This window comes from Heterocephalus glaber, unplaced genomic scaffold (genome assembly GCF_053883595.1).
Source record: "Heterocephalus glaber isolate CG9 unplaced genomic scaffold, H.glaber_assembly_v1.0 deba00000546, whole genome shotgun sequence".
NCBI lineage: Eukaryota > Metazoa > Chordata > Mammalia > Rodentia > Bathyergidae > Heterocephalus > Heterocephalus glaber.
Genome location: NW_028258147.1, coordinates 42,189,152 through 42,205,563, shown reverse-complemented (window position 1 = coordinate 42,205,563; position 16,412 = coordinate 42,189,152). Strand labels below are relative to the sequence as shown.

At 42.5% G+C, this 16,412-nt stretch overlaps 1 protein-coding gene across 6 annotated transcripts in view; it reads left to right on the top strand.

Annotated features, from left to right (window-relative positions):
* Golm1 (golgi membrane protein 1) overlaps positions 1 to 16,412 on the top strand; it is a 70,497-nt gene that overhangs the window by 39,755 nt on the left and 14,330 nt on the right. For all 6 annotated transcript variants that reach the window (XM_004862452.4, XM_013078746.3, XM_021242655.2 and 3 more), the window contains exons 4-6: positions 594 to 648; positions 3,615 to 3,717; positions 13,400 to 13,529. In XM_004862452.4, coding sequence (XP_004862509.3) covers positions 594 to 648; positions 3,615 to 3,717; positions 13,400 to 13,529 — 288 coding nt within the window. The remainder of the gene's footprint in view (positions 1 to 593; positions 649 to 3,614; positions 3,718 to 13,399; positions 13,530 to 16,412) is intronic.

Here is a 16,412-nt window from a genome sequence, read left to right as displayed (position 1 = left end):
CATGTCCGGTCCTGGTGGGTTGGTAGCTGGTCTCCGAGTGTTGTTCTCAAGAGCAGCCTGCGGGAGCTGCTGTGGGCTTCACCTCTCGCTGGATACTGGACTCTGAGCCACGAAGGCAAGCTGTGCCACAGTGTCCACTGCCCACTTGATGCAGCTGTTGTGAGGATGGGTGGATGGAGCAAGGTGCGCAGATGGTGCTGCATCAGCCTGAAGGCCCTCAGTGGGGCTCTCTTTCCTTTCGCCTTTATTGTTAGTGTTTTTTCTGGTTCTGTTGCTTCTCTCTCTGCGGTTGGTTTGCCCGCTCATGTAACCCCTGGTGTGTGCCTCCTCGTCCCCACGTCTGCAGACTCCGTGCAGGAGCCAGGAGTCCCCTGTCCCCCATGTGCCAGCCTGGTCTCAGAGTTTGGTGCTGATGAGGAGGTGGCCTTGGGACCTGCTGCCTGAGTTGGAGGGGAGCTGGGCGCCTTATGTAGGTTACAAGGCGGCAGCAGATAACGGGCAGCCCCCTTGGCGCTGCTCGGTCTGGGGAGGGCTATTCCTGTCTTCTTTCCCAGCTGGGCATGGTGCCTCACAGTGTGTCTGTTTCCTTGCAGGCTGCTTTAGTGAACAACATCACCACAAGCGAGAGGATCATCAGAGACCTGCAAGGTAAGCTTCGTTCCACTCCCAGGTCTTGCTCTCTATGAAGCTCTTCTGGCGCCCTGATGCCCATGATGGGCACTGTTAGGAGTAACAGCAACTTATTTTTTGCGAGGCACTGGGGATCAAATCCAGGGTTTTGCATATGCTAAGCAACATCCCCAGCACCTTTTAAACTTCATTTTGAGATGAGATCTTGCTAAGTTGAGCAGGATGGACTTGAGTAGCTGACTACAGATGTGGGCCATGCAACTGACAGTCTTTCATGTGCTCTTCATGTCCAGCTGTATATTTCCTTAAAACATTTTGCCTCTAACAATGTTAGTGAATGTACTGCAGAACGCGTAAGGCACAGGATTTCGACTCTCATTTATAACTTGGATGAGAAATACTGGGCTTGGGGTACAGCTCAGTGGCAGAGTGCTTGCCTAGCATGTGCAAGACCCTGGGTTTGATTCTCAGCAGTGTCAAAAAAATTACATAGGTTGAGCATCCTTAATCCAAACATGAGAATCCTTGTAAGAATCCAAAATGCTTCAAAATCTGAAACTTCCTGAGCATAAACATGATGCCACAACTAGAAAATCGCACACCTGAACTCAGTTGATGAGTCACAGTAAAAATGCACAAATTTACCAAACATGTTAGAAAAACCCCATTAAGGCCATGTATATAAGGTGTATGTACATGAAGCTTGCATGGACCTCATGTTTACACTCCTGAGATACCACAGAAAATACTCCAAACCTGAAGCAACTGGAAACGCCTCTGCTTCCCAGCGTTCTGATGGGGGTGCACAGCTGTGTGTGAGGTGCGTGTGAGCTGACAGATGTGGAGGGTATGTGGGTGGTTTAATGGGTTGTCTGAACTTGGATTTTCTTCATGAAATTTAGAAAGACTGTCCAGCCCAGTTTAATTCTTTCTTTGCTGCTAGAGTCCAATGTGGTAGCTCAGGATTCATTTTCCTCTGGTGGTGGGACGGTGGAGGGCAAAGTCCTCAGGGAGGGCCAGTGGGGTCTGGTGTGGCCGAGGACACAGCAAAGGGAGCTCTGGTCTTGGGCAGGAAGCTCCATGAGCCCCAGCAGCCAGAAGCCCCGATGGCTGGTGAGCGCCTGACGCACGGCTAGTAGAAAAGAAGGACCAGACATTTAAGTTTTCAGTAATATGAATTTAAAACTGATACTTGACTCAGTTATTGGGAATCTTAAGTATGTTTGGCACAATATATGTGTACTAATTTACTTCTTAATTGTAAATTTTATTAAGTCTGAATCCAATTAATAATTTCTAATAAGCTGGCTGTGGTGAGGTGTGCTTGTTAGCTCATCTGGGCCGCTGAGGCAGGAGGATCAAAGGTTCAAGCCTAGCCTGGGCCACTTAGTGAGTTAGTGAGACCCTGTCTCAGAATATAAAAAGGGACGGGGATATAGCTGAGTGTGAAGGCCCTGGGTTCAGTCCCCAGGACTGTAAAAGAACAAAATCCAATGAAAATCTAACAACTGAATGGAAATGTTCTATGATTGTAAAATATACATGACATTTCAAAGCCTAGAGAAGAATTTTTAAAATCTCGTTCAAAATGTTTACATTCAGTATACATGGGCACGGTAACATTTTCTATCAGGTTACATAAAATGTATTAGAAAATTCCACCTGGTTTTACTTTTTAGCACTGTGGTTGCTAGGAAGTACAAATTTCCCATGTGGTTTGCAGTTCTGCTGGGCACCACTGGTCTATTGCAGGTCAGGCTCTAAATACCAGTAAGAGCAAATGAGATTTGGTTTATCATGTTTGGTTTATCAGCTTCCAAAGTTGGCTTGTACCACCCTGCAGACCACCTCTGATCTGCTGCTAATCTGTAGATGAGTTTGTATTTCCCACAGTTATAATCTGCATGGAATCAAACCATATATACACTGTTTGTCTGGCTTCTCTCACTCAGCATAATTACAAGATTCATCCGAGCTGCATGGGTAGCACCAGTGTGCTTCTTTTTCTTGCTGAGCAGGTCCACTGCCCGCACTTAGTCTGATTGTGGATTCTGTCTTTATTAAAGTGTACCATACACAGCAAAGTTTGCCCTTCGCAGAGCACACTTTGGCTCATGTTGATGGGTGTGAGTCTCACAGACCACCACTGCAGTGCTCACTCCAGGCCGTGCCCCTCGACACAGCCCTCGGTGCTAACCCTTCACACTCATGCTGCCACTCACCTTGTTCTCAGGCACTGCTGAGATGTCCTCTGTCGATGCTTCTGAGATTGGTCCATGTTGCTGAGTACATCAGTGGTTCCTGGAAGCCCCACCCCAACCGTCTTGTCAGTCTAGGGTGTAAGCATAAACACTAGGGACGTCCAAGGCTGTCTGGCCTCTGCTTGCTCTTGTCCCCCTCTCTGGTGGGCTGCTGTCACCACTTTGCCTTCTGCCCAGCCTGGCCTGATATCCGCTGCTGGTCTCTGCAGAGCTTTTGTGAGCAGAGGTGTCAGAGCAGAGGTGGGGATGATGAGTTTTCTCCAGGAAGCTGCTGTTGCCCTGGGGAGAGGGTAGGGGCATCCAGGGAGCACAGGGCTGTGAGGAATAGTGCATGGTGAGTCAGTGCCAGGGCAAAGTGTCCCCTTGCAGGGCTGGGGACTGGCTCAAATGTCCAAGTCAGGATAAGGCGGCTGCGGCTGCGGGTGAGGGACACAGACAGGGGAGTGGCTTCCAGGGACAGCTCAGGGCTTGCTGTAAGACAAAAGCAGACATGTAGACCTCCTAGCACATTTTAAGGGTTGGCAGTCAAGGAGATTTGGCAAACATTTGAAAAACAATGAAGATCAGGTTCCTAGGTGGTCCTCAGCCTGCCGGGTATGGGGTGGCAGGGGCTAGGGTGTCTCCTCTCATCTCTGTTCCCTCCTTTCCCCTTTGTGGTCTGACATGTGAGTCTGACTTGGCATGTTTTGATGACTTGGGTGAGGTGTCCTTTCTTTGGCACAGACCAGCTGAAGGCCCTGCAGAGGAGTTACGGCAGGCTGCAGCAGGACGTGTTCCAGTTCCAGAGAAACCAGACCAACCTAGAGAGGAAGTTCTCCTATGACCTGTGAGTACCTCCAAGTCCCAGCCCTGGGAAGTGCAGCCAAAGGCTGACGCTAAGTCCAGTGGGCTTGCTTGTCCTGTCACAGAGCACAGAACTCATGGTGTATGCAGGACAAAAGGCAGAATCTTTCTGGGGTTCATGTCCTTTAGGAATTATGAATTTGATTTTGAAAGTGCTGGCAAGTGCTTCAGAAGCAATGGGCTGAGTGTCAGCCAGCAGGGTTCATAATACAAAATAAAGAAGAAAGAGAGAGAGAAGAGAGAGAGAGGGAGAGAGGAGAGAGAGAGAGAAAGAGAGAGAAAGAGAGGGAGAAAGGAGAGAGAAAGAGAGAGAGAGAGGAGAGAGAAGAAACTCTTTTATGCATACACAGCAGTTCTCAGCGGGAAGTGAATTGCTCAACATACCATAAAATTCAACATACCTTAAAATTCTATAAAGTGCAGGTGTGCTAGTTAAGCTAGCAGTCTAATTCCTTTAAAAATCAGTTCTAGAACTGCTCAGATGTGGGCTAGGTCAAACTTATACACTAAAAGACATTTTGGCAAAATATTAACAGAATTTATTACTTGATGACGACATTGTGGGTGCTTTATTTTCTTGAAGCTTTACAGTGTTTTCCCAAATGTCTGCAATGAGAACAGAATACTTTCATAATCAGTGAGTAAAATCCTTTGGGAGGATAGTAAAAACCAATTTACCAGGTAGAGAATAAACTTGTAGCTGTTTATTTTCCCACTGTTCTTCCGGTCATAAAAACAATAAAATAGCAGTGTGGGAACTCAGAGAGCGCCACCACCCATGACCCCAGCTCTCACATGTTTGACGTTTCCCCCTTGACTGACAGTTGCTCAGTCCTTCCAAGTCATAGGATTTTTTTCTTATGTAATTGCTGTAACTATAAAAAATTATAACTGTATTTTTCACTTACTTGCATTATATAAAAAATTCATATAGCTCCAGAGTGTTTCATCATTTACAATTATTTTGGATTATTTCCTCTGCAAGATACCACCTGCAGGTTCAGCTTGGCACCCAGTGTCAATTGCCCAAGTGCTTTCTGAAAGGGTTTCAGCCCCCTGCTGCCTCCAGCAGTGCAGGAGTTAGCTGCCCCCATCCACTGCCCTCACGGGGATGCCCATGATCTTCTAAAACATTGCCCACTTGCCTGGTTTCTTTCTCGTCACTCTAAAACCAAATGCCGTGAGAGACATGGAGCCCAGACACAGCTGCTCACATCGTCAGGATGGGACAGTGACCACCAGAGTGTACCTAGATTGACATGTCACTGGGGCATGGCATCATGGAACCACGGTCGTGTGTGCAACACTCCCTCCTGTGGCCTCTGACTGTAACCATGCCGAATACGTGAACACAGAGTCCATATGAGGGTGGCAGCACAGAAGATGTGTATAGAACCTTATTCAGCCATGTGAGGGTTTCTCAGGTGGGGGGCAGTCCTGCCCCACTATGGCAATGTCTGAGGATGGTTTGGTCCAGACCAGGCTTATTGTTGAGCTTCAGACAGTGCAAAAGACAGCTTGATGTGGCCCACATCTGTAGTGCCAAGGTTAGAAAGACTGAGTTGGGCTAATAATCAAAGAATTGAATTCGGACAAAAATGAAGTACCCAAGTTTTATTATTTATCCTTAAAGACACCTTAATGCTTTTATTTTTCCTCCACTGATTGAAATGCAAAAGGCCATTAATGGTCTCACCTGAGAAACATTGGCCGAGAAGATTCTGAGCCAAAGTCCACAGGCACAGTGCAAGGGAAGCACGTGCTCCACACAGCACGCACCTGGTTTGGGTGTGCCACATGGGCACATTTGCTCGCTTAAACTTAAAGCTCTTTGGAGTAGAGACCCTTTTTGAGAATCTGAGGGAAGGTAGAGAAAGTTTATAAAGGGATGTGTGTGTAAAGTTGTGCATTCAGCTTGTAAGGATTCAGAGGCCCCTGCAGTTGCCTACACACCCTGCGCTAAGTCGCCTTGTGTGTGTGAGCCTTTCATAGAAGACAGTGAGGAGAGCATGAGAGCTGATGGGAGGTCTAGCTGCTGATGCACAAGCTAGTGCTTTCTCTGGGAAATCAGCTGGCACACATGCCCACTTCTTCCCCCTTCACAGTTGTCCAAACACAGCCTTGCAGCCCCTCTGTCTAGAACACCTGAGATAACCCACTTGCCTTCTCATCTCCACACTGAGAGGAGACAGCTTACAGGTGCGAGAACTGGAATGTAACACAGTACTGAGTGGTGCTCCCTGCTCTGGGTGACAGGACTGCCCCGTTTTGAACTTGGGACTGTAGCGGTACCCTTGGCCAATAGTTGAACCCATTAGAATGATCACTAGGGCCGAGTTAGCCCCAGTTAACCCTGGGCAACCTGCACATGGCAGAAAAGACCAGTCCACAGCTTTCATGAAGTAAGGCTGTTGCAATCTGCGTGGGCTGTCTCACAATTTGAGCTTTGTGCTCAGTTGATCCCCTTATTACTACCGAGTTGGAAAGTGGAGAATTGAGCCTCACTTGCACAGCCCAGGGTTTGAGGCCCTCTGTACTTCCATTGGCAGGGCCAGGAGCAGGTGAAACCAGTATTTCCTTTTGTGGGTTTAAAGGGCAGCAGATGACCTGGTCACCTAGTTCCTTGGAATACAGATGTCCCTTTTTATTTGTTATGTTTAAGCTCCTGTGTGCTGCTCTACCACCTATGAGTTACATGTTTTTGAGAAGTTTATTCTTGGGAGTTTTTCACTCAATCTTTCAACTCTTCAAGGTCAGAACTCCGTTTCATTCTTTCTACGACACTGACCCCCTTCTGTGTGTGGAGCACTGTGATCCACTGGTGCTTTGAATTGGAGTCTGTATTACAGCTCAGAGGCTGAGTGTAGGACCCATGCTTGGCTTGGGAATGCTGGCAACTCAGCAGATGCTGTGGTGGAATCCGGCTCCCAGCTCTAGCCTTAGCAGCATGGTCCATGGCGGGCAGTCAGGTCATTCTCCTCTCAGTGTCCTCACTGGCAGAGCAAGTGGGTGATCTCAGCTACTTTACAGCTCTGACAGTTGCTGAAATACTCCTAAACTCTAGGCAATGGGTGAAGCCTCCAAGTATGTAACAAAAAGTAGTTCTGTAGCTACTGGGTGTCCTCTAATCCAGTTCAATTTTGACACTACCCAGAGTTAGACTCCATGGGCTAAAGACTCAAGTCCACAACAATGTCTGCACTTCATACTCCAGCCACAAGTCCTGGGTGTCCCCTAGCCACCCCACTTCTACTTAGATGCTTACAAATTCAGGGTTACCAGCCACTTCCCTTAGGTTTAATAATTTGCTAGAATGACTCACAGAACTCAGGACAGCTATACTTACAATTATGGTTTTATTATACAAGACATGGTTCAGACGCAGCCAAATGGTAGGGAGCTATAAGGCCAGGTCTTGGTTGGGGGGTTGGGTGGACAGGGCTTCTGTCCTGTGGAGTCAGGCTAACACCCTTCCAGTATAACAGTACCTCACCAAGATCGGTGCACCATGGCTTCCAGGCAGCAGGAGGCTTCTGAGTAGGCATGCTGTGGCTCCGAGCATAGAGGAAGCTTCTGGGTAGGTGTGCCATGGCTCCAAGCCCAGAGGAGGTGAGCCACCCGGGTGCCAGGAACACACATCCACCCTACCCCCCCAACCAATGGTCATCAAAATGAGAAGACAAATAAGGCACAGAACCAGACTTCTAGATCACCTACAGCAACCCCAAAGGGAAAGGAGATGAAACACTCTAATACTCAACTACCTGGACTCCCTGAGCTAGCAACAAAAGAGGATCTGGAAAAAACAAAATCAGAAATAATTTCTTACAAGACAGCAAAGATTGTGCCCATAGTGCAAGACATGATTAATAAATCTAGAGAGGATACAGATAAAAAAATAGAGGAGCTGAGGAACATGATGGAATGCCAACATAGGAAACAAACTGAATCCATAAATCAGATGCAGACACATTTCCAGAAGATTAAAAACTCCATTGAAAGTCTATGCAGCAGAATGAGCCAATGTGAAGACAAAATTTCAGATATAGAAGATAAGGTTGCAATTAGTGACAAGGAAAAGAAAAATTGCTTCAAAATTGTAAGGGAAGACGAGAAATCAATCCAGCAGCTGCTAGGTGATACAAAGAAGAATAACATAAGACTGATTGGAGTCAAAGAAGAAACAGGAGAGAGTGCAGGTGACATAAAAAACTATTCACAGAAGTAATGGCAGAAAACTTCCCATGCAGGGGGAAAGAACTTGACATACAGACAAGTGAGGCATATAGGACTCCAAAAAGCCTTGATCAAAAAAAAAATCTACACAAAGGCATATAATTCTTAAGATTCCAGAAACCCAACAGAACAAAATTCTACAAGTAGTTAGAGAAGAGAAAAAAATCACATACAAGGGAAAACCCATCAGAATCACAGCAGATTTCTCAATGCAAACCCTCAAGCCAAGAAGAGCTTGGAGTGATGTATTTCAAGCCCTAAAGGAAAACAACCTCCAACCCAGACTGATGTACCCTGCAAAACTATCTCTCAAAATTGATGAAGAAAAGGGCCGGGGATTTAGCTCAGTGGGTTCCGATGCCTGCCTCACAAGCAGAAGGTCCCAAATTTGATCCCTGGTACCAAAACAAACAAAACAAAAACAAACAAACAAACAAACAAAACTGAAAAATTGATGAAGAAATAAGATACTTTCATGACAAAGAGCAACTTAGGAACTTCATGAATACCAAACCAGCATTCCAAAAAATTTTAGACAAAATCTGAAGAAAAGACAATGAGGATCACAACCCCAGGAAGCCCAGCAAAATGAATCTGCCATGCATGACAAATTAAAAGCATAGGGGGAGGATCAAACAAAAAGAAAAAGTCATGACAATGATAACTCAATGCATGTCAGTTATAACCATCAATATTAATGGTCTCAACTCACCAATCAAAAGAAATAGACTGGCAGAATGGGTCAAGAAGCAAAATCCAACAATATGCTGCATACAAGAAACACACTTAATTCAAAAAGAAACTCATAGACTGAAAGTTGAAGGGTGGAAAACAATACTCCATGTGACAGAAACCTGAAGAAAAGCAGGAGTAGCTATCCTCTTTGCAGACCAAGTGCATTTCAAACCCACACTGATTAAGAGACACAAAGAAGGACACTATATCCTTGTAAAGGGAACAATCCAAGAGGAAGAGACGACAATCATAAATATCTATGCACCAAACACTAGTGCACCCAACTATATAAAACAAATACTAATGGACATGAAAAACCATAGAAGCACTAATACAACAGTAGTGGGGGACCTCAATACCCCATTGTCACAAATAGATAGATCAACTAGACAAAAAACAAGCAATGAAATACTAGAACTCAATCAAACTATTGAAGATATGAACATAACAGAGGTTTACAGAGTGTTTCACCCCAGAAAATAAGAATACACATTCTTTTCAGCTGCACATGGGTCGTTCTCCAAAATAGACCACATACTCGCTCATACAACATATTTAGGTAAGTGCAAAGGAATTGAAGTTATCCCCTGTATATTATCTGACCATAGTGCGATGAATGGAGATCAACAGCAAAAGAAACTGCAAAAACTTCATAAACACATGGAAATTGAAAAACTCATTTCTGAATAACCAATGGGTCACAGAGGAAATTAAAGAAGAAATCAGACAGTTCCTTCAAATAAATGAAAATGACAATACAACATATCAGAATCTATAGGACACAATGAAAGCGGTCTTACCAGGGAAATTCATACCAGTGAATAATCATACTAGGAAAACAGAGCATGCCTAATTAAACAACCTGATGCTGAAGCTTTCTTCTAGAACAAGAAGAGCAGAACAAACCCAAAGCTCATACAAGGGAGGAAATTATGAAGATCTGGGAAGAAATCAATGCAATGGAGACTAAGACAACAATACAAAAAAATCAATGAAGCCAAGAGTTGGTTCTTCGAAAGAATAAACAAAATTCACAAACCCTTAGCCAACCTTATCAGAAAAAGGAAAGAAAAGGCCCAAATCCATGCAATTAGGAATGAAAAGGGTGAAATTACAACAGACCCAGCAGAAATCCAGAGGATCATCAATACCTACTGCCAGAACCTATACACCAATAAGATGGAAAACACAGAAGAAATGGACAGATTCCTAGACATGTATGAATTACCAAAGTTGAATGAAGAAGACCTAAAAATTCTAAACAACCTAATATCAATCAATGAAATTGAAAACGTAATTAAAAACTTACCAACCAAGAATAACCTGGGTCCTGCTGGCTTCGCTGCTGAATTCTGTAAGACATTTAGAGAGGAACTACTGCCACTACTGTTTAAACACTTCAACAAAATTGAAAGGGAAGCTACACTCCCAAAATCATTCCTGGAAGCAAGCATCACCTTGATCCCCAAAGCAGAGAAAGACCCAACCGAAAAAGAGAACTATAGGCCAATCTCACTATTGAACATAGATGCAAAAATCCTACAGAAGATACTGGCAAGTAGAATGCAGAAGATCATGAGGAAGATCATACACCCTGACCAAGTGGGATTCATCCCAGGTATGCAGGGATGATTCAACATACGCAAGTCAATAAATGTAATACGCTATATTAATAGAGCCAAGGACAAAAACCATACGAAAATCTCAATAGTTGCAGAAAAAGTATTTGACAAAATCCAACATGCATTTTTGATAAAAACCCTACAAAAAATTGGAATAGATGGTCTCTACCTCAATCTGATAAAAGCCATCTATGAAAAACCAACAGCCAATATCATACTAAATGGTCAAAAACTGAAATCCTTCACACTAAAATCAGGAACAAGACAAGGATGTCCACTATCACCTCTCCTGTTCAATATAGTTTTGGAAACATTAGCCACAGCAATTAGACAAGAGAAAGAAATAAAAGGAATAAAGATAGGAAATGAAGAAGTCAATTTGTCATTATTTGCAGATGACATGATACTCTATATAGAAGACCCCAAGAACTCCACCAAAAGTCTTCTAGACTTAATAACCAAATTCAATACAGTAGCTGGATACAAGGTCAACACACAAAAATCAATAGCTTTCCTCTACACAAACAACAGAGTTACTGAGAGAGAAATAGGGCAATCAGTTCCTTTCACAATAGCATCCAAAAACTGAAATACCTAGGAATCAACCTAACAAAAGAAATCAAAGACCTCTTCTCTGAAAATTAGAGCACTTTGAAAAAAGATATTGAAGGTGATATCAGAAAATGGAAAGATATCCCTTGCTCCTGGGTAGGAAGGATCAACATAGTGAAAATGGCTGTACTTCCAAAATTGCTATATAGATTCAGTGCAATCCAAATTGAAATCCCAGCAGCATACTTCATAGACCTTGAGAAAACAATCCAAAAATTCATTTGGAACAAGAAGAGACCAACAATAGCAAAAGCAATTCTAGGTAACAGAGACATGGCAGGTGGTATTACAACCCCCAACTTGAAACTATACTACAAAGCTACTGTGATTAAAAACAGCATGGTGTTGGCAAAGAAACAGATCTGAGGACCAGTGGAACAGATTAGAAGATGCAGAAACAACTCCAGACACACTCAGCCACCTCATCTTTGACAAAGGAGCCAAACACCCTCGCTGGAGGAAAGATAGCCTCTTTAATAAATGGTGCTGGAGAAATTGGATTTCAACTTGCTGAAGACTAAAACTAGACCTATGTCTCTCACCATGCACTAAACTAAAATCTAAATGGATTAAAGATCTAAATATAAAAACAGAAACACTGAACCAGCTGGAACAAATGTTCGGTAGGACTCTTCAAGATATTGGGGAAGGAAAAGACTTTATGAACAAAACCTCAGTTGTCTGTGAACTAGCACAAACAGTCAACAAGTGGAATCTCTTTTTACTAAAAAGCTTCTGCACAGCAAGAGAAACCACCAGGAGTGTGAAGAGACAACCCACAATGTGGGAAAACATTTTCACCAGAGGTCCCTCAAAGGTCTACTATCTTGAATCTGTAAAGAACTTTAAAAAATCAGACCTCCCAAATTTAGAGACCCAATCCAAAAATGGGCATCTGAAATGAACAGACATTTCTCAGACAAAGAAGTAGACATGGCAAATAAACATGTAAAAATGTTTGACATCACTGGTCATTTGAGAGATGCAAATGAAAAAAATGGTGAGATTCCACTTCACTCCAGAAAGAATGGCTGCTATCATGAAATCAACCAACAGCAAATGCTGGCGGGGCTGTGGGGAAAGAGGAACCCTGTTGCACTGCTGGTGGGAGTGTAGACTGGTGCAAGCACTGTGGAAATCAGTATGGAGATACCTCAAAGAACTAGGACTGGAAGTCCCATTTGACCCAGCTATTTCCCTGCTGGGTATCTTCCCCAAAGAATTAAAAGAATCATACCACAGTGATATATGCGCACCCATGTTCATAGCAGCACAAGTTTGTAATAGCTAAAACTTGGAAACAGCCCAAATGCCCATCAACTGGAGACTGGATAAAGAAAATGTGGGGTTTTTTAATAAAATGGAGTACTACTCAGCCATAAAAAATGAGAAATTAGAGACATTTATTGCTAAATGGATGCACAGTGAGGTGATACTCAAGTGAAATAAACAGGACACACTTACGTAAATACCGAATAGTTTCTGTAGTGTGAGAAACTGAAAGTGTAAATAAGGACTAAAAGGTATAATAGATAATGTGAAATAGGAAGAAAAGGGGCAAAGGGGAGGGGGAAGTGGGAGGGGTAGGGGAAAGGATAGAAGGGAATGGAATTAATATGAGAAAATGGAAAAAATGGAAACAAAGTCTTTGTCAATAGGGAGGGATGGAGGGGTTGAAGGGAGGGCAGGGAAACGGGGAAAAAATAAGAACCAAGAGAGACTATGTAAAGGTGCAAATCTCGAATGATGAATGTCATTATATTGTATACCTAAAATGTACCAATAAAAGGATATTAAAAAAGAAAAAAAACCTCACCAGTCAGGGAGTTCACCGCACCTTGCAGTCCAGAGTCTATCTGGTTCACATTATGTAGGCATGATTGATTAAATCACTGACCGTGTGATTGGACTCAGTCCCCTCCCTGGACAGAGTAAAGCTGAAGGTTCCAACCCTCTATTCCCGTGGTTGGTTCCCCTGTCAACCAGCCCCATCCTGAAACCGTCCACATGCAGTCCACCTGTCTTTGTGAGTCACTGCTTATGCTCAGGCCTGGTCCATGGAAGCTCTTTGTGAATAACCAAACATTCCTGCACTCAGCAAATCCCAGTGCTTTCAGAACTGTCAGTAGTAGTCAGTGACAAAGACCAAATCTATTTTTTTTATTCTACAGATTGTATTTAAATTTTTTTTTTGTCATCAGTGAAGTTCACCTATTTTAGAGCAATGTGACAGATCTTTAGTGGGTTTCATTTAGCTGCAGTTTTTTTGTTTTTGTCCTTAGTAATATGTGAGAGCAGGCACATTGGTTCAAGCTACCTCTTCAGATAAAGTTCCTGAAGCAGGAAAGGGAAGGTGTGTGTTCCTCACTGAAGTGGATTTCAGAGTCTGACAGGGACGTAACATGGCACATAGTCACATTTGTAAATATTTGTCCTTTCTTTTGCCTTCTTTCATCAAAGGAACCAGTGTATCAACCAGATGAAAGAGGTGAAAGAGCAGTGTGAAGAGCGAATAGAGGAGGTCACCAGAAAGGGAAATGAAGCTGCAGCTTCCAGAAGCCTGAGTGAAAGAAACAGCCAACATCAGCAGGTACTTTGGGGATTTTCTGCCAGAATGTTTGGAAGGTACCACTGTCCTCTCTTCAGCCCTCTCCTTCCCTTTCTGTGCTCCTTTGCCTTATCACTGCTCTCCCTTGTGGGTTTGTTCCCTGAGGTGCAGGATGCCCAGGCTCATCAGGTACTCAGCCTCTGGGCCCAGTTTCCAGGCACAGGGCTGTCTGGGAATTGTTTCCTGTAACATGTACAGCCGCCTGAGAGGCAGATGCTGCTGTTTACGATTCTGAAGATGCTGAGGCATGTGGCTATGTGAAGTACTGTGAAGAGGGGCCAGCTGATCTGTAGGGCATCTCCTGTGCTGTCACCTCCCTCCTGCACTACCCCAGCTGGGACACTGTAGCTCAGAGGCTTCTTGAAGGTCTCTGATGTTTAATAATACGGCAGCTTTTTTGAAACCTAGTTAACATTTATATGCTTAGCTCATATAAAGTTTATAATCCAGTGGTGTTTGGTATATTTACATTGTGCAGTCATCAACATGACCAATTTTAGAACATTTTGCTGTTTGTGGCTTCTTCTCCTCAGTAGCCTGGTTCAGAATTTATTCCTTTTTTTTTTTTTTTGTACCGGGGATAGAACTCGGGACCTTGTGCTTGTGAGGCAGGCATGGTGCCACTGAGCTAAATCCCCGGCCCTAATTTATTCCTTTTATAGCTGAATAATTTTCCATTGTGGGGTGCATTGTATTTTATTTGCTAACAGTTGATAGACATTTGGGTTTCTACACTTTGACTGTAATGAATAATGCTGCTTTGAGCATTTGTGTACAAGTTTTCATCTGGACATATATTTTCATTTCTGTAGGAGTGGAATTGCTGGGTTATATGATGGTTTATATTTAACCTACTGAGAGACTGCCAGACCATCTTCCACAGTGGTCATACCATTTTACATTTGCACCAGCAATTTCTGAGTGTTTGTTTTCTTTACATCCTTGTTAACTCTTGTTCTTGTTTTTTAAGTATGCCCCTCCTAGTAGATGTTGAGTAGTAGTACCTCGGGGTTTCTCTAATTCCATTCCCTAATAACTATTGATACTGAGCATCTTTACATGCTTTGTTGATAATTTGTATATCTTTGGAGAAATAGCTCTTTGGATCGTTTTTAAATTGAATTATTTTTATTATTGTTTTAAGTTTGTAATATACCCTGCATATAAAAAAATATATGATATTGGATATATAATTTGCAAATAGTTTTTTCAATTCCATGGGTTGCTTATACACTGTCCTGATGGTATATATTTGATCCATTTTGAGTTAATTTGTATATGATGTGAGGTAGGGTTCCACCGTCAGTGTTTTCTGCGTAGATATCAAGTTGTCTCAGTACCATTTGTTGAAGAAAAAACCCACAAGACTGTCTTTTTTCTCACTGAATTATCCTGGCATCTTTGTCAAAACTCAGTTTATGGTAAGTATAATGGCTTCCTTTCGGTCTTGATTATAATAGCATTGTCGTGAGCTTTGAATTCAAGAAATGTGAGTCCTCCGGTTTTGTTGCTCATTTCCAAGATTGTTTAGGCTCTTCTGCATTCCTTAACTTTCCATATGAATTTTAGGATTGGTTTGTCAGTTTCATCAATAAAGTCATATAGGGTGTTGACAGGGATTAGGTTGGATGTGTAGATCAATTGGAGAAATACCCTAGTACCATTTTAACAACATGAAGTCTTAATGAACCATGAATGTGAAATGTCTATCCTTTTATTTGAGTCTTTTTAAAAATCTTTCAGCAGTGTTTTGTATTTTGAAGAAGTTTTGCACTTCTTTTTTTAAAATTAATTTTTAAGTATTTTTTGGTGTTATAAATGGAAGGCTGTTTGTTTCCTTTTCACATTGTCCACTGCTAGTGTGTAAAGTATAATTCTTTTTACAGTGGTCTTCTGTCTTGTAACCTTGCTAACCTTACTCTCTTGCTTTTGTTGTTTGGTCATTCTTTAGGACTTTCTGTACATAAGATTACGTCATGTACAGAGACAGTTTTATTGTTCCTTTTCCAGGCTGTATGCCTTTTATTTGTTTCATTGACTTACTCCTTTGGCTAGAACCTCTACTGTAATGCTAAGTATGAGTGCCCAGTGCAGACATCCTTGTTTTGTTCCTGATCATACTGATAACAGTCTTTCATTATTGTTGGATACTAGCTGTAGTTTTCACTATCAAATTAAGGACTTTCTGGCCTGGGATTTAGCTCAGTGGTTTCACTGCCTGCTGCGCAAGCGCATGGACTCGAGTTCGATCCCTGGTACCAAAAAAAAAAAAAAAAAATTAAGGACTTTCCCCTAGTCTTAATTTTTTTTAGTGTTTATCAAAGAAGAGTGGTTGGATTTTGTAGATTCTTTTTTTGCAGCAATTGAAAAGAGCTGTGTTTATTGTTCTCTCTACTGTTGATACATCATTGATTTTTTGATGTTAATCCAACCTTGCATTTCAGGATAAGTCCTGTGTAGTAATGATATATAATCCCTTATATTTCACTGGATTTGATTTGTATTTTGTTGAGGATTTGTGTGTCTAGGATAGATTTTTGTCTATCATTTTATTTTCTGTTAGTTCCTTTATCTGATTAGTATTGGGATAATACTGGGCTCATAGAATGAATTGGAGAGTGTCCTTCCTGTTCTGACTTTTCGAAGGGTTTGTAAAGTTTTGGAATTCTTTCAGTGTTTGGTAGAATTCACTAGGGAAGCTATCTTTCTTTGTGGGAAGTTTTAAAATTATTGATTCAATCTCTTTTCTTATTATAGTTCTACTCAGATTCTTCTGTTTTGTTTTGGGGTTTTTTTTGGTACCGGGGATCGAACTCCATTCCTTGTGCTTACGAGGCAGGCAGCAAAACCACTGAGCTAAATCCC